We start from the raw sequence: 21,751 nt of genomic DNA, 5'->3' as shown, positions 1-21,751 counted from the left end.
ATTGAATTTATTTTCTCAGATCTCTCTACCTCACAGTAGTTTTCTTATAATCTCTGCCTGGAAAGATAGTGGAGTAGGGAATTTGGTTACTCTACCTTCCTTCTCACTCAAAAACTTAACTTCTTTATAAGGAGAAATTGAGTTTTTCACTCCCTAGTCTTTAAATTTTTTTTAGCTCACAAGAACAAATGTTACTTGTTTATTGATTAAAGTAAATGATTATTTGTTAAATAAACAGGTGACTGTTTAGAACCATGGTTTTGATAAGCTGTCATGTAACCATCAAGAATAATACATGAACACACAAGAGCCAGAGTGGGACAAGGATTAATAATAAACTTAGGTTAGAGTTCTCCGAGGGTCTCGAAGTGTCTTTTCTTTACGGTTGCAGTGATGAAGAAACAGAGTGAGTGCCTGTGTCTGGTTCTTAGAGCTGCTTGGTAGTAAAGCTGTGTCTAGAACTAAGGTCATCTGAACTTACGCATAGTTTACATATGTGTTATGGTTCATCAACAATCAACACTGCTGAGTTGGCAACAAACCAAAGTAATGCAGTCAGCAGCCCGTTCCTCATCTTCACGTGATTTTCTTTTTGCTTCCCAGGTATCGCTCTGCTTTACTTACATCTCTATGATGTGTTCGGGGACCCCGCTTACCTCCAGATGGCACACGGCTACGTAAAGCAAAGTCTGAACAGTCTGACCAAGCGCTCCATCACCTTCCTGTGCGGGGACGCAGGCCCCCTGGCCGTGGGCGCCGTGGTGTACCACAAGATGAACAATGAGAAGCAGGCAGAAGACTGCATCACCCGGTAATCATGTTTCTTTTCGAGGATTATTATCGAGACGTCATTACATATTAATTCTGTATGTGTATTAGCAAAAGAACATTTTAGTGAAGTTACTTTTCCCTCAGCAATAAATCTTACTACTGTCATTTGATCACATCGCACATCATTCCGATGTAGTTAAGGAACAACCAGTAAAGTTCCCTATTTTATTGTAAGATGTCATGACACTGACCCACACCAGATCAAACATCAGTTTAATAACAAAAATGAGATCAGAAGCCTAATCCTGGGATTACTAATCCAAGGTGCTATCCAAGATCAATAATTTGAAAAATGTGGTTCATTTCCTGTGATGGGCTGGGGAAGGCCTCAATTTTGACTCAAAATTGCTTTTCTTAGGAGCAAATAACATGCAAATCCAGATTTTTATTTTTAACAGAGATCGGGGAAGCCCACTAGAAGCTTGTGAATTATGAAGAATTACTAAACTTGTGTACTAATAAACTACAATTATTGTTTTACTAGAGTTTATTGAGCACGAAGAATTCTGTTCAGAATTCTGGCAGCCATGCAACTCTACATGCAGTGCTGTTAGGCTCCCACTGAGTGTGTCCACACGCAGAGTTGCAATTCCAGCAAAGGCTTTTGGTTGTGTTTCGTTGTTTAATAGCCTTTACTTTTTAGAGCAATTTTCAGTTCACAGAAAATTGAGAGGAAGGTACAGAGATTTCTCATATACATGCATAGCCTCCCCCAGTATCAACATTCCCCACTGGAGTGATACACTTGTTACAATGGACAGGCATATATCACCCGAAGTCCATAGTTTATATTAGTTACATTAGTTACATCTTGGTGTTGTGCATTCTGTGGGTTTGGACAAATGTATGATGACATGTATCCATCGTTATATTGTCATACAGAGTAGTTGCCCTGCCCCAAAAATCCACTGTGCTCCGCCTGTTAATCCCTCTTCCCTGCTCCCTGACCCCTGGCTACTGTTGATTATTTTACTGTCTCCGTAGTTTTGCCTTTTCCAGAATGTCATAGTTGGAAATATTACAATATGTAGTCTTTTCAGATTGGCTTCTTTTACTGAGCAATACGTATTTAAGGCTCCTCCATGTCTTTTCGTGGTATGTTAGCTCATTTCTTTTTAGCACTGAGTAGAATTCCGCTGTCTGGATGTACCGTAGTTTATCCATTCACCTACCGAAGGACATCTTGATTGCTTTCAAGTTTTGGCAGTTATGAATAAAGCTAATGTAAACATCCAATTCTGCAGGGTTTCGTGCAGACATAAGTTTACAGCTCCTTTGGGTAAATTTCAAGGAGTACAATTGCTGGATCATATTGTAAGGGTATGTTTAGTTTTGTAAGAATTTCCAAACTATCTTCCAGAGTGGCTGTACCATTTTGTATTCCCACAAGCAATGAATGAAAGTTCCTCATGCTCCACATCCTTGCCAGGGTTCCAGATTTTGGCCATTCTAGTAGATGTGTAGTGGTATCTCGTTGTTTTAATTTGCATTTCCCTGATGACGTATGATGTGGAGCATCTTTTTATATACTTCCTTGCCATTAGTATTGCTTCTTTGGTGAAATGTCTGTTAAGGTCTTCCACCCATTTTTTAATTGGGTCCAGCAACATTATAATCAGTGATTACCTCCAGTTTGACCATGGTTTTTGATTCCCACTACTTTTTCTTATAATTACTATTAGAATGGCATTTTCATCACTGATTTTGTTTGTGGAGGATCTTTGGTGAATTTTACACTGTGCAGTGGTGTGTATTTCATTAACAGGCTTTTGGCCTAAAATTCTAATAACTAGAGTTTTTTCTCCCCCTCAAAATTTTATTATGAAAAATTTCAAACATACAGAAATGTTGAAACAGTAGTGAATACCTATATATCTACCCACATAGATTCTACCATTAACATTTTTCTGTACTTGCTTTATCACATATCTAATCCATCTATCCATTTCAGAGTGAATTGCAGACATCAGTACCCTTCCTTCTAAATATTAAAGCATATATATCATTTACTAGAGTTCAATATCTGTTTAGTTTTCTTCTTTTGACGTAAAGGTTATACAAAATATGCTGCCCAAGTTTTATGTATATTTGTTGAGTTTTGACAAATGCATTGCAAAGCAGAAACTACCTTTCTATTTCTTTGCGGCCAGTTTAAAGCCATTAGCCACACATTTGCTTTAGAGGCTCAGAAGGAAGTCTCATTCAGTGAGTCACTCTTAAGTATCGTAAAAATAAGCCATAGTGGTCCCAATGTTCTATATGTAATGCCAGCCTTTCTCAGTGTATGTGCAGCCAGATAGTAATAGTTTGCAGTGTGAAAAGTAAAAACAAGATTTGTGTATTCAGACAGGGGAAACACTATTTAAGCACAGTTAAATATACACCTTTACTGGCTGCTCAGAGTCGTCAGGAGCTTTTGACACGTGGGTGAAACTCTGGCAACTCTAGGGAGTGAAATTTGCCAAACTTGTCAAGTAGATAACCCTTTTCCTCGTGACATTTTAGAGCCTGCTGTTGTAAGAAACCGTCTTTGGGGCACAGTACCATATATTAATATTGGTTTATTTATAAAACACTCTTAAAAGTAAACTAAAGTTTTTTGATACCTTGATAACAAAGGTGTTTTTGTTATTTATATCTTTTTAAAAACTTTTACAATGTTTCAACAGTATTTTATTTATAGCCAGTAGATTTGTTAAGATTAAATATATAGAATGCAGATAGTGAAAATAGGCCATTTATGGCCACAGTTTTGATTTGTCAAATTTCTAGAGTTCATGACAGAACAGGAAGAAAAAAGGAATTATGTGTAAATTACTTTCACATCTCCTCCCTTTTAAGGGAAAAATCTGTAAGTTTTTGCAACTCAATTGAAATGATTGGATGTCATCAGATATTTAATAAACCTACTTGGTTGTTTTACTTTTTACTGAAACTTCTTTCCTATATCACATAGGCCTTTGGAGCTATCAGAGACCCTCACGTTCTCTACATGGCCTCTGTGTTGTGCTCCACCACCAACGTCATTTTTCAGCTTACCTTTCCTATGGTTTCTTAATACAATAGTCTTTCAGGGGCACCTGGGTGGCTCAGTCATTAAGCGTCTGCCTTCGGCTCAGGTCATGGTCCCAGGGTCCTGGGATCGAGCCCCACATCGGGCTCCCTGCTCTTTGGAGAGTCTGCTTCTTGCTCTTCCTCTGCCTCTGCCCCTCTCCTCCTGCTTGTGTTCTCTCTCTCTCTCTGTCTCAAATAAATAAATAAAATCTTAAAAAAAAAAATATATATATATATATATATGTATATATATATAGTCTTTCAGAATTGTAATTCTGAGTTTTAGAGATCAAAGAAGTCAGTGTTTCCCTAAGGTAGGGATTCTTAAATTTGGGGCCCTGAGAATCTTAGGGCTTCCAAAGGTATAAAATCCCCAAATTGTATTCAGCATGGAGAGAACATTTACACTTTTTTGGAGGAGTCTGTGACTCCCCAAAAAGGAGTGTGTGCGCATGTGCACGTGTGTCTGTTCATGATCAGAATGTCCTGCAGTTGGCTGGGGCAGGTGGCAAGGAAGAGAATCAGTAGCACCAATTTTTCCTGCTGTTTGATTTGTACCGGGTTCATTTTCACCTTCCTTCCACACAGAGGGAGTTGGTGCCACTACTCAAAGAGAACGTTGCCTGTTTACAATACCCCACTAAGTCACTAACCGCACAGATCTAGTGCTGTGTGGGGCCGCTATTCAGAATGACCAAGGGTTTTGGCTTTCTGATCAGGAAGTGTAGACTCTCTTTTGTAGTGTGATGAGTAAGAAAAGGACTTCTTTTTAAAAAGTTACAAACCTTTAGATGATACAAGGTAAAAACTCTCCCCAGTCAAACCCTGGGGACTTATATTGCCAGGAGTGGAACAGAACTATGCTGGTTTTCTAAGTCTCCATTCTTCCTTCAGTGACATTTCAGTGACCTGTCTCTTCTGAAGATTGGTTGCTATTAATATCAACGTAGCAAAACAAATGGGGCTGCAGTGTTGTGCTTCTGGGTTTGAGAGTTTTTGAAAACACATAAAATAACCTTTATGATTTACAAATGCTATCATTTCTTAACTTTATCTTGAGAATATAGCATGTAAAACCTGCATTTAGAAGTCCTGCCTTTAGTAATCATCAGACCCAGCTCAGGAGTTTTAATGACTTGAATTCAAATCCAGAAAAAAAAAAAGAATACTTCCTTTTTTACCCTAAACTGTAAAATATTATTTTAACAAGATGCTCTAAGCAGTACTTCATTTTCAAGTATTTGAAAGGTATCTGTTGTCTACTTTAAACTTCCCAAATGCAAATGAGTTTGGCTGCAAAATAATTGGAATGCTAATTATATATCTCCACCTAGGGGTAATACAATCCATAAGGTTGGCAAATAAAGGAAATGTGGTTCAAACACATTTAGGTGAGAACATCTTTGGAGCTCATGCGATAATTGTTCCAAGTAACTTCCATAGAGCCATTTGTTTAAAAAATTCACAGGAATTTTTCTTTTTGAATAATTCAATTCCCTTTACAAAAGTAAAGCAACATGCTTTTTTATATGTAAAGTCTATGCAATTTGATATTAAATTGATAATAATCATCAAAACTTGATAATAAATTCTTAAATCAAAACTCTGAGATAGTCCTTCTGTTTCCTACAACAGTTGAGTTTGTATCTAGTAAAAAGATTTTATTTTCTTAAGATCTCAACATTACTGAGCTGCCAGTTGTGACATGAGAAAAAAATAGAATTTTTCTTAATAAATGTTTTTTAAGTTCTTTAAAAATATTAGGGTGTGTGTGTGTGTGTGTGTGTGTGTATTATGATTTTAAAGTAGCAAAATGGCCCATAATTCTGCCATCCAGACAGCCCTGTTGACATTGGGGAAAAATTCAAAGTATACAAGAAAATGAAAAGTAACCTTTGGCCACCATGTCCCTATTCCTAAGATAACCACTATTCCACTGTGAGTTTAATGCTTATATTTATAGAAGAAAAACCAAGCGTGTTTAACCAATTTGATGAGATGCCTCCATTTGTTGAGGTATAATCTAACTTTGTCAGTAACTGCAACCCGCCATGCTTTTTCACACCCCTCTTTTCCTGATGGGGAGAGAATTCCCTTAAGGATACTTTTATAACTTTTTCTCAGTCTGTTTCAGAAGTGTTGGCCCCTCTCAGTCACTAAAAGCATCTCATTCTGGTTATTAAAACATGGTGTTTCCCTCCCCTCGCCACAGGCTTATGGAAGTGGAGGGGAGGGTTGGGAGAGGGGAATTGTCTGCTCTTTCCCAAGTACCCTCTCTTGGGAGCCAGGACACTCTTCGCTACACCGGTTGGTTATAGCTCAGTGGCAGCACTTGTTCGGTTTTTGTTTGCCTGTTTGTTTTTGGGTTTTTGTAGCTATTAGTGGCCTCCAGAGATTAGCAGTAGGAGTTATATACCCCGTCAGCTCTAACCTTACCACTAAGTGTGTTAAAATGAAAGCACAAGCAGTGGACCAGATTCTGCCAAATAAACCAAATGTGCAAACATTGATTAGGAAGAAGATATACACACATACACACAAGTAGTGTCCTGTCCTGTTCTTATGGCTCAGAGAAAACCACACTGTCCCCAGACAATCTTACTAGGTCTTATTCAAACAGTAATAGAGTCTGGACCCTCTCCCAAGCCTTCCACCTATCTTCATCACCCACTCCACCAACAAAAAGCCACCTGCTAACATTTTTTTACTATATTTACCAGCAAATCCTCTGGTGTAGATTTTGGTAAAGTTATCTGAAGGGCCAGATGCCTCTGAATGGTGATTCCTGATAAGAACACTTCAGATATAACCAGTCACCCCAGAGGTGTGATTGTGGATACTTCACATGCTTATCGGAGGACTTACATTCTATAGTGTTCGTATGCTTATAATTCCTAATGCATAGACTAAAGTTAGGTGAGATGCATGCACAGGCCCTGGTTATACTTAACTACTTTGAAAGTAAATTACCACATAGAGAACAAGAGAGTTTCACAACCAAATAATGGCTTTGTCATCAAGTAGTATGTTTAGTGTCCTAAGCTCGCTGATGACAAAGCCATTATTTGGTAGGGCTGATGTCCTCTCATTACTGCTCTTTTCCTGAAATTCCCTGGCTCTTCCCTCATACTTTTCCAGCATGCTAAAGCCATTTTGTCAAGTCTCACCAAAAATTATATTGCTTTAAAACGTAACTTAAATGGTGTCACATTGAATATATAGGATAATTTAGAGATAATTGAGATGTACTTTCAAAATTTCATGTAATAAAAATCCAAATAACAAAGACATTTTCCCTAAATATCCTATTTGCTTTCCTACACCCTCCCCACCCCTTCCCCCACAACCACCCTCAAAAAGAAGAAAGTTTCATTCTCTGAGTTTATGGTTGTTTTCCTGAGCTCATTTTCTAGTGAACCTCACCTGCTTTCTGCTTTCCTGGGGCTTCCCGTGTTGGTTCTCTGGAAAGAAATCTGGGGCTTTGGTTACCCTACTCTGCCAAGTATTCCCACCACTGTGCCTGTATCTGGGGCCCAATGATGGGGAGGCGAGAAGGAAGCAAAGCATTGGGTTCACCCCACCCTCCTGGGACCACCACTTACTTCTCCAGTCTGTGAGGAAGGGTCCCTCCCTCAGAGACTTGGCTTCTGTGAGCTCCTCTTGCCTTCATTTCTGCTGCCACCATGAGATTGTTTGTGGCCTGGAGTGTGAGAAAACAGAAGACAAGGAAACATAAAGAAAACTGAGGGGCTGTGCCCACTCTCTCTGATACTAGGAGTTCCCTTTCTGATTCTTTCTTGAAACATAACTAAAGGGCTTCTGCCAGGACTCCCTCTTGCAGCCTTTGGTGCCCACTTCCAGATTTGGGGCTGTTCTGGCTTCAAGCCAGGGGCATACCATTGGCGAAAATATGGTAAACTCACCACTGGTTTGGTGGTGCTTCACATTCTGGTCTTCCCCACTCTTCCCCACTCTGCCTGCTACTGCTCACTGTTTAGAGTGTGCATTCTCTCCAGGTCCTGGAGCTGCATTTACCGAGAGAGGCTGGGTAGAGTGTGCCTACACCATCTTACCTGGAGCCAAAACCAAAAACAGCTTTTTCTGAAAAGCTGAACTGAGTCTAATGATAGAGAGTTAATAAATTATCATATAGCCATTTGATGGACTACTATGTAGCCATGATAAAGAATGAGACTACTCTGATAGAGAATGTTTGTCAAGATGTATTGTCAAATAGCAAGCCACAGAACATCTGGGGAGATATATTTATAGATATGCATATTGATGCTTACATGTGCATAAAGAAAGTCTAGGAATATCCAAGAATTTGGTAACCATGGTTATTTCTGAAAAGAAGGACTGGAAAGGGGAGACTGGGAAGACAGGGAGGCTGACTGATACCTCTGTGCCATTTGCATTATGGTAGATTATGGTAGATCATGCTGCCATACAGACCCTTCAGGTAGGCCTGAGGACATATTAAGAAATGAACCAAAGAAGGAGGTAACTGCGGTGCAGCAGGCTTTTCATGTTATGGAAACAGATGACCCTTTGAGTGACTGAGTCCTTTCTCCAGACTAAATGCTGTACTGGGCAGCAGGTCTTAGCTTCTCTGACCCCAGCTGCTGGTCTTAGGGCATAGCTCCAGGAGGAACTAGGGAGGCGCCAGGTAGCCTCAGCCACACATGCCTTTTCTTTTATTCTTTGAATTTGTCAGTTCCATTGTGAACTGAAGAAAAAGGTAGTTGAGGGTTAATTTACCCTTTGTAGCCTGGTTCAGCCCACTTAATGTATAATAATATAATTTATAATATAAATATATGAAAATATTTACCTTTTATATATAAATTAATTTTAATATATTTAAAATGTTTAACTATAATAGTGGGGCACCTGGGTGGCTCAGTCGGTTAAGCGTCTGCCTTCGGCTCAGGTCATGATCTCAGGGTCCCTGGATCGAGTCCCGCATCGGGCTCCCTGCTCGGCGGGGAGTCTGCTTCTCCCTCTCCCTCTACTGCTTCCCCCACTCCTGCTCGCTCTCACTATCTCCTCTCTCTCTCTCCCTCTCTCTCTCTCCAGTAAAATTTTTAAAATAAAATAAAATCTTTAAAAAAATAAAATAACTATAATAGTAATTTAATATATAATCCCCTAAATATATATTTGTGTGTGTGTGTGTGTGTATTTTTTAAGTGTACCATTTTTAAGTATCTACCACTACCCGATCCCTTCCAGGTTATCTTAGGCATGTATTTTTATTGCCAGGCTAATTCACCTGAACAAGATTGACCTCCATGCTCCAAATGAAATGCTCTATGGACGAATGGGCTATATCTATGCCCTTCTCTTTGTGAATAAGAACTTCGGAGTGGAAAAGATTGCTCAAAGCCATATTCAGCAGGTACCACATTTCTGTGCTTTTTGGAGTCCTCTTAGGATCCCAGTTGTTAACTGCCTGAACTCTTGGTTTTGTTTCTCCAATTAGCATAGCCCGGGTGGGAGGAAGGTGTGTGTAGGCCTCTAAAAGGTCAGGTGGGGTCAGAGAGCTGACAGCGTCACACTGAGTGCACTGGAAACACTTAGAGAGCGACTGGGAGCGAGACGTCCAGGCTGCTCCATTTGAGAGTGTCACGGCCCTTCGGAAGACGAGGGCCAGATTTCACCTCCCAGGTGCGGATGTCTCCTTTCGTGCCTGAAGAACTCATGCTTTCCTCTGTCACGTGAATTCGCATAAGCGCTAGTAAAGAGTTCAGAATTTCCATATCTCCCTCTTTTAGGCAGAATACAGTCACCCCTGCTTCCTGAGCACAGAATTAAACTGTGCCCATCCGTGGCCGGAAGACCCCGTCTGATTCACCATGTTCTCCATACCTCTTAGCAAAAAGTTCCTTACGGGAAGATTCTTATTTTGATTCTCTCATTATTTTGATCGGTTTTCTCCCTGTAGATTTGTGAAACAGTCTTAACCTCTGGAGAGACCCTTGCCAGAAAGAGAAACTTCACAGCAAAGACTCCACTGATGTATGAATGGTACCAAGAATATTATGTGGGGGCTGCTCATGGCCTGGCAGGAATTTATTACCACCTGATGCAGGTAAGAGATGAAGATGGTGGAACTGAGAAACACGCTTGCTCACTGCCCGGGCCAGGGCAAGAAGACCGAGGCTCCCCCTCTGGCTTTTCATTCTGTCAACCAACTGCCTCACTCTCCTTGCCATTTCCTGGCCTCGACAAACAAGGGCAATGTTTGCCAGAGTGCATTTTACAGTGTATAAACATAAAAGGCGCTGTGCCGTGGGATGCTGTCTGATTTGTAGGTGACCCGTACTTGCCTGCCTCGTGCCGCTTTGCAGACGGAAGTATTTTGACCTGTACTTCATATGAAGTGCCTTCTGCTCTGCTCTGCCCTTTCAGCAAATGCCTTGAATTAATATTATTGCATATTATTAGACACCACCCACTGAAACAAATTCCAAAAGAACAAAATCAATAGAAAACAAATGAGCATATGTTGCCTATGACTCACTTGGAGAGCAAAGCCACAGAGCCTTTTCAGTGGATTTTGTGTAACTTAAATAGCTGGATGCGCTATGCCCAGCCGTTCTTTGGATCTAATACTATTAGGAGACATCAGCCAAAGTCAAATAGACTAAGGACAAGTAGGATTTACTGCAGCAAGCATAACCTGGAAGGGGAGGTCAGAAGAGGACTTTTCATGAGAGCATCATTTCCGGGGGCTTATTTAGCTCTCTTTAAAGAGAAATTGGCACTTGTGAATAAGAATTCATAGCTAAAGACAGTTGATTTTTAATGGCGGCAGAGGTGCCCCCCTCACCTTCCCAAAGTACAATGCAGCATAAAGAAAAGTGTTTCATTAATATGTTCAGCGTGAGTGCTCGGATATACATACTATTAGCTGGTTGAGTAGCTGGCTGCAATAATGCAAAATCAGTGTCAGACCTTCCGTCTCCCTGTAACTAAACAATGACAACGAAGCTGAAAAACTCAAGGTTATTATTGCTTTTGAATTCAAAGTCCCACTTTGAGTGTTAGTGGCAGTAAGAGACCAACTTTTGTATTTGTTCTGCACTTCTCAATTAGGAGTTTTATAATGAGGGGTTTCGACAGTTCAGACTTAGACTCCTTTATTTTTCTGGCATCAACCTCCACTGGCTCTGTATTTCCGGAAGTAAATATATATTCTTAAGTTTTCAGGAAGGAGAGTTCATGTATTGTGCAGTCTTGGGGTGAGTTAGAGTCATCTTACTTTCAGCTGCCTCCTTTTGGTGGCAGTGTGAAATCTGGAGACCTACGTTCTGAGTCTTCCATCGGCAGATAATTGTCTATTTGAAATAATTTACCTTTTTTTCTTTTTTTTAAGATTTTATTTATTTATTTGACAGAGAGAGACACAGCGAGAGAGGGGACACAAGCAGGGGGAGTGGGAGAGGGAGAAGCAGGCTTCCCGCAGAGCAGGGAGCCCGATGCCGGGCTCCATCCCAGGACCCTGGGACCATGACCTGAGCCGAAGGCAGACGCTTAATGACTGAGCCACCCAGGCGCTCCGAAATGATTTAACTTTTAATACTGAAAGTCCATTCCAGTAGGTACTTATGTATCATAAACATAAATAAAAATATTAAACATAAAACATAATACTATGTTTTATCATAGTATCATAAACATAAAATATTATTTGTAGCCCATTTTGGATAATTCCTGCAAATTTGAGGAAAATCCACTCCTTCTACTCCAGCATTTTAAACTGAGCTGGAACAATATTCTCTGGGTAGAGTGAAATCTATATATGCCCTCAAGAATTTAGTGCACATTCGGTACCTATGCATCACAACATGGGCTGTCTCCTTACCCACATGCCCACCCCCCCTCCTGACAAGGACAACGCTTTGAATTTGTTATTTGAAGAAGTGAGTAGTGCGTTGAATTAAGAACAGGACCAAAAGGAGAAACTAAAACCATTATATCAAAAATGGAGGCTCAGGGCGCCTGGGTGGCTCAGTTGGTTGAGTGTCCAGACTCTTGCTTTCGACTCAGATCATGATCTCATGTTGGGCTCTGTGCTCAGGGGGAGTCTGCTTGAGATTCTCTCTCTCTCTCTCTCCCTCTCCCTCTACCCCTTCCCCCCCCATGCTTGCTCTCATTATCTCTCTCTCTCTCTCTCTCTCTAAAATAAATAAATAAATCTTTAAAAAAAGAAGGCCAAATTCTTTAAAAAAAAAAAAAAAAGTGGCTCAAATGCCCTGTTAGTGCATCCTATAAATCTGTACATCATTGTATCAAAATAATACTGCATAAATGTCAGTCCCAAATCCTCTGCAGAAGGCTTAATCTAGAGTCACACAGCAGTTTGGGATCTAGATTCCAGGTCTCCTGACTCGTTAGCTTCCTCTTTTTTTGGAAACATCTACCACTTCTCTAAATGTAAAAATGAAAGTTGCACTTACATTGTCTAATGCATCTCTTTGTGGCCTTTAAAGTATGAATAAGGTATTGGGGCATCTGGGTGGCTCAGTTGGTTAAGCGTCCAACTCTTGATTTCAGCTCAGTTCTTGATCGTGAGGTCAAGTCCTACATTGGGCTCCATGCTGGGTGTGGAGCCTACTGCCAATAAAAATTAAATAAAGTATGCCTAAGGTATTAAAACCTTAAGAAACATCTCTTGTGTTCGTGCATTGACTTAGGAAAATTATTTATATGTATGTATACAACGATAAATATTGAAAAATAGTATGTACATAAAGTCCCAAGAGTTAAGGGATATCCTGATTTTAGTATGTTCCAGTCAGTTAAAAAAAATTGGAATGGAATCCAACCGTTTAGTGACTTCTAGTTCCTTTTGGTCATGTTTCATTTCTGGCTTAAAACTAATCCCAGGGGCACCTGGGCGGCTTAGTTGGTTAAGCATCCGATTCTTGATTTCAGATCAGGTCATGATCTCAGGGTCATGAATCAAACCCTGCGTCAGGCTCCGCACTGGGCTGGAGTCTGCTTAGGATTAATTCTCTCCCTCTGTCTCTCCCACCCCCTCTATCTCTGTCTCCCTCCTTTTAAAACATACACAAAACTTATCCCTGAGGTTTAGGAAGATCTGTTTGCTTTAGCAAAACTAATAATTCCCTTTCTCATTTTTAGCCCAGCCTTCAAGTGAACCATGTGAAGTTACAAAGTTTGGTCAAGCCCAGTGTAGATTATGTCTGCCAGCTGAAATTTCCTTCTGGCAATTATCCTCCGTGTGTGGATGATAATCGAGATCTTCTAGTCCATTGGTGTCACGGTGCACCTGGAGTGATCTACATGCTCATCCAGGCCTATAAGGTACTGTGAATTTTCTCCTTTTCAAAATAATTTGGAAAATGTAACCTAAAACTCCATAACTTGCAATTGTTTTATGCGTAATCTTTAAAGAAGCAGTAGCGAAATTACTGTTGGATGTACAATCACTTTGCTACATGGATTATAATTCATTCTCACAGTATCCATCTATATCAGAGCAGAGACTATTTCATTGGTCAGGAGACTGTTTCACTAACAGGTAGAATAGCCAAGATTACAGCATCAGTGGCAGAGCCAAGAGAAGTATCCCAGAAATTCAGTTAAAAATAGAATCTTTCTTGGACACGTGGGTGGCTCAGTTGGTTAAGGGTCTGACTTGATTTCAGCTCAGGTTATGATCTCAGGGTTGTGACATGGAGGCTGCTTAAGATTCTGCCCCCCCCCCCACCAAAAAAAAAAGAAAAGAAAAAAAAAAAAAAAACACTGTGTAGGGGCACCTGGGTGGTACAGTTAGTTACGTGTCCCCAGCTCTTGGTTTCAGCTCAGGTCACGATCTCAGATGATTTAAGAGCCCCGCACCAGACTCCACACTCGGTGCAGAGTCTGCTTAAGTTTCTCTCTTCCTCTCCTTCTACTACTCCTCCCCGCCACACTTTCTCTCTCACTCTTTCTCTCTCTCTCAAATAAATAAATACATCTTTAAAAAAAAAATAGAATCTTTCTTGTGCATTGCTGGTAGGATTGTAAAATGGTGTGGCTGCCATAGAAGAGAGTTTGGTAGTTCCTCAAAAAATTAAACATAGAATTAATATATAACTCAGTAATTCAACTCCTAGGTATATACACCCAAAAAATTAAACACAGGGATTCATATAGATTCTTGTACACAGATGTTCCACAGCAGCATTATTCACAATAGCCAAAAGGTGGAAACAGTTCAAGTGTCCATCCACAGATGAATGGATAGACAAAATGTGGTGTATGTATACATATATACAATGGAATATTATTGAGCCATATGAAAGAATGAACTTCTGATCCATACTGCAACATGCATGAACCTTGGAAATATTAATGCTAAGTGAAATAAGCCAGATGCTAAAGAACAAATAATGTATGATTCCATTTGTATGGTGTGATGGTTAGTACGAGGTATGTAGAGTAGGCAAATTCATACAGAAAGAAAGTAGAGTGGCAGTACCAGGGGGCGGTGCTGGGTGGGGGTGCATTATCATTTAATGGGTACAGACCTTGTTTGGGGTGATGAAAATGTTTTGGAAGTAGTGGTAATGATTATACAACTTTGTGAAGGTAATGAATGCCACTGAATTATATACTTCAAATGATTAAAATTGTAATTTTTATATTTTCTTTCTTTTACTATAATAAAAGAAATGCAAATATCATTTCTAAAAAGCATGCTATGGCAGAGCCATAATCAGAGGAGAAAGGGGTTTTATTTGAAAGAAAAAAAAAAATAGAAGTAAACCAAGGTATCTGTGTCTATTGGTGCACATCTACAAATTACAAATCTATGGACTATAAATAAGCATTGGCATCTCATACTCTAAGCTTTTAGTATATCAAATTTTACTTGCAGAAAGTTGGATATAATGGAAGAACTTTTTAAACTGGCTTATTCTACTTTTAGGAACACTTAGTTTGCAGTGAAATATTAGAAATGTCTACTCAGAATATTTCTTGAGTCTTTGATAGATCTATAGAAGATTTTAAAGGCGTATCTCTATTTTTCTGACAAAGTATAGTGTTTTATAATCAAATCCATTTTTGTAATCAATTTTCTAAGCAGTTTCTTCTCCAGTATGTAAAGAAATGTCCTAATAGTGAAGGGCATTATTGCTAACCAAGGAAGATAGCGTGTGGTCCTTGGGAAAGTGACTACTGCCAACAGCAAGTCACAAGCAAAATAATGCTGCTTCTCCAGGAACGCCTACATCCGTAGGCAGAGCGCACATAAAACGTAGATGGCACACAGGCAAGGTGGTGGGCAGTTACTTAAAAGCAAAAAAAGCAAAGCTAGTAAACTCCTCTCATTCGTCCCACTGACGCGACCCGTCTCCCCGGCCGTTCTTGCCAAGCCACCTCCGTCTCCCCCGCTCCCGCCCTCCCTTGCTTTCCCATCAGGAAGGAACGTCAGTACGAGTTTCTTTCATATCCCTTGTAACGGGCTTGCCCTCGGCTGTACAGGTCTTCGGGGAGGAGCAGTACGTCGACCACGCCTACCAGTGTGCGCACGTGACCTGGCGGCACGGACTGCTGCGGAAGGGCTATGGGCTGTGCCACGGCACCGCGGGGAATGCCTACGCGTTCCTCACGCTCTATAACCTCACGCAGGACAGGACGTACCTGTACAGGGCCTGTAAGGTAGGCGTCGGCGGTCGGAGAGAAACACCTTCCCCGGGACCGGAGAAAGGGCTCTAGCCCAGTCCGATGTGCTTCATGGATCTTTTAAACCATGAGTCTGTGGAACAAATCGTTACGGAAGAAAAGCCTTCAAGGGGCGCCTGGGTGGCTCAGTCGGTTGAGCGACCGCCTTCGGCTCCGGTCGTGATCCCGGAGTCCCGGGATCGAGTCCCGCGTCGGGCCCCCTGCTCGGCGGGGAGCCTGCTTCTCCCTCTGACCCTTTCCCCTCTCGTGTGCTCTCTTTCTCATTCTCTCTCTCTCAAATAAATAAATAAAATCTTTAAAAAAAGAGAGAGAAAAGAAAAAAAAAAGCCTTCAAAAACCATTCAGTTAAATTCGCCTTCTCGTACAAGGACGTAGTTCTACTCAACAGCATTTACGGGCGGGACAAAAGAAAGAAATTCTGCTTTGATAACCTGGGAGACAGTGGCTCAGACAGCTCATAAAATTCCTCCCTCCCGTGCTTCATCCTCTCTTTCAGACCATCTGTCTCTGTGTGTCAACCCCTTTTTTCTGCCTTGAAGATAGTTTCTGACTTTCAGAGTAATTCTTAGGGATAATTTCTATCCACTTTGGAGGGTCTCTGGAAGAAGTCGCTACAGTAATTGACCTTGGTCTCACTTTCAGTTTGCTGAGTGGTGCTTAGATTACGGAGAACACGGTTGCAGAACGCCGGACACCCCCTTCTCCCTCTTCGAAGGTATTTCCCACACGTTTACTTAGTTGCCTTGTAATGTCAGCATCTACTTCTCTGCTTGGTCATCAGTGTATTTGAATTTGAGCTTTATCAACAAATTAATTTTATGGTCATTTCTTGAACTACTTCTTTACTTCCTAATATGAAAACTCAGTATTAAAAATCAGGTAGTCCACGGACTCTCTCAGACCTAATCCTAGTAGTCACACTGGTGACCACGATCTGTGGAGCCAAGCAGGCGCTTGGCATTTTGCCGACGCCATCATAAGTCAGCTCAGCAAAAACATACACGCGTCATTATCCTCATCCCACAAATGAGGACCTCAGGTAAGTGGCCCGTGGTGCCATGTGAAGGAGCTGACATGTGATAAACGGCAAGGCTGTGCCTTGAACTTCTCAGGTTCAGCTCGCCTTCCTGTCTTCCGCCCAGACGAAGAGACTGAGCACCTCGCTAGTGATCTCCTCTAGTGTTGACCAGCACCATGGACAAATAGGGGCAGACGCCCCCCCTTGCATCGAAGCCCTTGCTGCTTGTATGACAATGTTGATGTTACAGAACGAAGCCACCGTATAGAACAGAGTCATTTGGTGTAATCACTTCTGCCTCTTTTTCTTCCTTCAGGAATGGCTGGAACCATCTATTTCCTGGCTGACCTCCTAGTGCCCACAAAAGCCAAGTTCCCTGCGTTTGAACTGTAAAAGGAAAGCCTGCCCCCTGCAATGCACTGCATGACCCTTTCTGTATATCAAACCTGGACTAAGTGCTTTCATTGCTTTTCAAGGAAACAGAGAGTCAAACCGTGTACTCCATGGAGTTGAGTTGTTGTTGTTTTTCAGAACTTGCCTTTGGTTCCTTTTGTTCTGTCATTTACTTTTACTTAAAAGTATCCAAGGAAATCTCTTAACTTTAACCTCAATTCCTTCCTAAAGGTAGGATGAGTGATATGTACAGTGTTTTGAGGGCGTAGGTATATATATATTTCAGAACTTGGAGGAAATCTCTTACTTAAGATTATGAATATAACTAGCTGTTGCTGTTCTAAAAATGTTGAAAGGAAACTAAATGTAGATAAATATATGGTTATTGGTGGATATTGCCCTCCACCTTTATAGTATTTTTCCCCCAATAGGGCAGACTGTTTTATGACTTGTTTTTCTTTAGGTGGTTGATTGTGAAGGGGGACAAAAATATTAACCATATGCTTCTGAGACAAAAGTTGCACGAGTTGCAGCCTGGTTTAAGGACCGAAATACCGCTTTTCAAATTGACAGTGCTGGTTTAACTAGAGATAAAGATACTTTCAGATTTGCTTCCTCTTGGTAGTAAAGCATCCGGGCCCTATAAGCCAGCATTTTTATCAAAAAGTTCTAAAATGCAGTGGTGGTTTTGAAAACTCTGATTTGAAGATTAGTTTCAAGGTAAGCGAACAAAAAGTTTATTGTTTCTTCTAAAATAAGCGAGTGCATTTTTGAACGATTTATTTAAATTTGTTCTTTGGAATTAGTATAAGATCAGGAGACGAGTTTTCTGTATGTGAATGTTGTGACTTAGGATTTGAGTCCATCCTGTCCACCCTACCTTCTGAACTTTGACTTGTGTTTTACTTCCTTGGCAGTGACTGTACTTTAGTGCTCATTCTTTGGTACAAGCCATAAGATATTTTCCTTCCTTTCAATCTATCTGGATGTTTGTCTTTTTACTAAATAGTACAGTACTCTACATCTCTTTAAAAGGGGGGAGGAGGGCTATGTAGCCAATAACTTGAACAAAAGCACTAAGCTTTCCATAGAAATGCTGTTTATTTAGGAGGTATTAGCCAGTGAAAATGTTTAGAACAAATAGATCCTATCTCTTTGCATATCCTAGGCTTAACTTAAATTCCTCAATTTCTGAGCCCTCGGGATCAGGATCCTATATTTATATGGTAGATGAAGGATCCCTGGTGCTTCACATTCTGTATAAATGGTCCGACTCATCAGCTTCCCCTCCCCTTCCTTCCTTCACTGCCTTTCCCAGGCTGGTTTCATCCTTTCTGTGTGTTTCGACTGATTTTAGAACATTTTGCAGCTTTACAAAACAGGGTCTAAGAATTTTAAATGTGCCTATTTCATGGCTTTCTCAGTCACAAAAGCATGCTATTTTTATTTTAACTTTGAACCAAATCCCACTGGGTATATGTTGGTTCCTGTGGATAATAGTCCCCTATTATTTCATATTCAGCACCAAAACAGCTTATATTATTGGAAATTGTCGTACCCTTGAAAGGCTACCGACAGAGGGATCTAAAAAAACAGCCCACTGCTCAGTTCCTAGGATTGGCTTATTCCTCTGTGACTCGTGCCCGTTGGGCAAACCTCGTGCCTCTCAGATGTCGAAGTGCTGCGGGTGAGCTGTGCCTTTCTCCCAGGCCGTTCCCATGAGCTGCGGTGGCATTTATAGTAAAGCTAATTTGCCTTGGGCTGGGTGTCCAACTTGAAAGATTAAAATCCACTTAGTTTAGTTAAATGTCTTACTAGACTGTGCCTGTACTTTGAGCTACTATAATTACTAACCAAGGGAAAGAGAGCAAAACACACTTTCTCTTAGCCAGAGGAAACTTAATCATGGTACATCTCCAAACATCTTGATTAATTTAACCCCGGGAAGACTTCAAGGCAGGGAGAAGAACATTCTGAGTAAGATTCTTGTTAATATTTAGATTGCAATTAGGGGCACCTGGGTGGCTCAGTCGTTAAGCATCTGCCTTTGGCTCAGGTCATGATCCCAGGGTCCTGGGATCGAGCCCCGCATCGGGCTCCCTGCTCGGCAGGGAGCCTTCTTCTCCCTCTCCGTCTGCCTGCCGCTCTGCCTACTTGTGCTGTCTTTCTATCTCTCTATCAGGTAAATAAATAGGATATTTTTTAAAAATATATTTAGATTGCAGTTTAACTACTGCCATCCATCCATTAACAAATTTATCAATACAAACACAATTCAGGTCTCATTTTTTTCTTTAGCTTTTTAGGACTTAATGAAACTGGCAGGATTTTCTTTTCCTGCCATTGTTGGTTTTCTTTATGGTTAAGAGGTAAGAAAATTTGATAGGATTTTAAACTCAAGCAAAAGCTATAAAAGTAAGACCAATGCCCTAATACCATTGTGGAAACGGAGCAGCTTTTATACCAGCTTTCTTAGTTTTAAAAGGAAGAGGCATCATTGCAGTTCTCTTTCTGTTACATCCTTTCCCTCAGATATTGTCATCTTTTTTTTATTATTATTAAAAAAAAAAAAAAACTTTTCAAAAGTTGCTTCCCAAAAAACTCCACACTATCTCTTCTCTCCCCATGCCGAGACTTGGGAGTAGAACCTTAAAAGCTTGCTGAGCAGCGTTCATCTAGCCTGTCATGTGTTTCTGTCCCCATAGTGAGGAGACATTACAGAAGCTAACTCTTCACCATGGAAAACATGGGAACGTTATCACAGCCACTTCCGTCTAGCCCATGGGGCTTCTTTGGTCTTTCATCCTTAGAGTCACTGGTCTCCTTTTCATCTTTGATGTCAGTTCCGATTATTTGGCATCAAAGCCTTCGTGGTAGGAAGAGTTTGAGGTAAGTGGATCCAACACCACTTTGCTTCTCATTTCCACTTCCCTACATAATTGAATTGAGAGACATACTCTGCTCCTATGTCCCCGGGTTCGTTTGTGTCTGATCTTCCAGTGCCCTGCCTTCTGCTAGCTGATCTGAAATACAGAATGTGAAGAGTGAACATTTACTCATCTACTCCTTTGGCTGCTGGAACTCATCGGCAGTCCTTTATTACTCGTACTGATTTCTGATTCCACTTCTGCTTTCCCTAAATAGGTCAGAGCATCCTATTTGCCTATTGCTGAGTTGTAGAACTTTCTCTCCTGGAGGTGTAAAACAGAGTGTTTGGGATATTCAGGGAACCCACCCAAAAGTTATATTGCTATTTACTGGGAAGGGTTGGGATCATAAGTATTTCTGTGTTCTGTAAAGGATTTCACTTACTGGTTCTCAATAAAATTTTATTAGGACTCTATGTGTCAGGTGCTTTCTGTTTGCTTTGGTTTAAACGTAAGAAATATTTTCCTTATAAATGGTAAAGGGGGGCTTTTTCTCTATACACTCATTCCCTAGGGTTTGTTCCTGACTTTTTCTTCATTGTCTTGTCAAACAATATCTGCGGTACTTTCTGAAAATGGATTTAGAGGGAAATATTTTTAAATCTGATTATGATGGAATTAGGAGGAGTCTAGTAGGACCCAAACAAGTGAGTTAACCATCTCATACATATGAGAATCCACCCTATGGTTAATGACTAAAGACCTAGCTCTAGAAATTGATTTCCCTGCTGACCACTTCTGAAAGGAACTTTGAAGAGAGGAAGAGATTAAATGAGGCATAATTATAAAATGTATATTCAGAGGTTGGACAGGAGTTCTGCTGAATCACCTGGCAGGACTTTGTACCACTCACGCCATGCCACAAACTGTGTGGTGTCACTTAGCACAACAGAGATTTGCCAAATTATAAAACACTTGTTTTCATCCCTGAATTAGATTTTGTCCTCTGGTACACATGATTAAAATGCCCTTCATACCCCTAGTCTTGTGTTTGAATGACGCATAAGAGTAAGGATAAATGCACAGTTAGGTTTATTTCATTCCCTTGAATGGATGAATGTATAGATGGTGATAATCACATCTTTAGATGCGGCTAATGAGGCATGCAGAGGACAGTGCCTCACCGGGGCCTCCCAGAGACTCCAAAGTGATGCCTGGAGCATTCACACTAACTCGCCACAAGAGTACGTGGCAGTGCCCAAGGCCGGCCAGTGCCGTCCCCCGCTTCACACTCCCTGGCTCATCCTCCGAATGGAAGGAAAACAATGACAAGCACATTAAATTGCACCACACTTGTGAGCTCATGAACAAACAAAACTTGAAGAACTAATTTGTGCCCTGCGACTTACCCACAGTAGTTTGATTTATTTTTTCCTAACTTCGCATTAAGAAAGAACTTTGCCTCCCTCCTTATACTCTCTGGCTAGAATAAGAATATTTTTGTGTCAATCCTTTTTCCCTCGATCATTCCCACTGTGGACTCAGTGTCATTAAGTTTCATGTATTCTCTGTAAGCATCATTGAAACAGAAAAACCTACACATCAGTCCCCTGATAATTTGCTTTCTTACTCTGTTTCCCATCCACCCTTGCCCTTTTCCTTCTAACGCTGAGGGTCAATTAACAAAGCAAGAGAACACTGGCTTTTTTACAATGGAGAACACACTGGCTTCATTGGTCCCATTATGTAAACTATTGAAACACTATTTTCCAGAAGCCCTGTGCTTGTGCATCCTCGGGGACTTATTTGACAGTTTTGTGAGTAATGGGAGAAAGCAGCAAACACAACAAACCAAGAGGTAAGATAATGAGAATAGAGAAATGGA

General features: G+C 40.8%; 2 protein-coding genes across 3 annotated transcripts in view; one reads left to right on the top strand and one right to left on the bottom strand.

Annotated features, from left to right (window-relative positions):
- The window catches only part of LANCL1 (LanC like glutathione S-transferase 1), a 40,961-nt gene extending 20,619 nt beyond the window's left edge, over nt 1-20,342 (top strand). For both annotated transcript variants that reach the window (XM_045868075.3, XM_045868074.3), the window contains exons 4-10: nt 604-811; nt 9,151-9,286; nt 9,833-9,979; nt 13,039-13,221; nt 15,388-15,564; nt 16,231-16,303; nt 16,923-20,342. In XM_045868075.3, the coding sequence (XP_045724031.1) occupies nt 604-811; nt 9,151-9,286; nt 9,833-9,979; nt 13,039-13,221; nt 15,388-15,564; nt 16,231-16,303; nt 16,923-16,999 (1,001 nt within the window). In that variant the 3' untranslated portion in view covers nt 17,000-20,342. The remainder of the gene's footprint in view (nt 1-603; nt 812-9,150; nt 9,287-9,832; nt 9,980-13,038; nt 13,222-15,387; nt 15,565-16,230; nt 16,304-16,922) is intronic.
- Nucleotides 1-21,751, bottom strand: part of CPS1 (carbamoyl-phosphate synthase 1) — a 355,746-nt gene that overhangs the window by 209,425 nt on the left and 124,570 nt on the right. The window contains exon 7 of the mRNA XM_054506025.2: nt 7,488-7,585. Coding sequence (XP_054362000.1) covers nt 7,488-7,585 — 98 coding nt within the window. The remainder of the gene's footprint in view (nt 1-7,487; nt 7,586-21,751) is intronic.

Source organism: Mirounga angustirostris, unplaced genomic scaffold (genome assembly GCF_029215605.1).
Source record: "Mirounga angustirostris isolate CCGP_5_RB_7025 unplaced genomic scaffold, mMirAng1.0.hap1 SCAF_3, whole genome shotgun sequence".
NCBI lineage: Eukaryota > Metazoa > Chordata > Mammalia > Carnivora > Phocidae > Mirounga > Mirounga angustirostris.
Note: the sequence above shows the minus strand (reverse complement) of the source record. Positions and strands in the feature narration are given on the sequence as shown.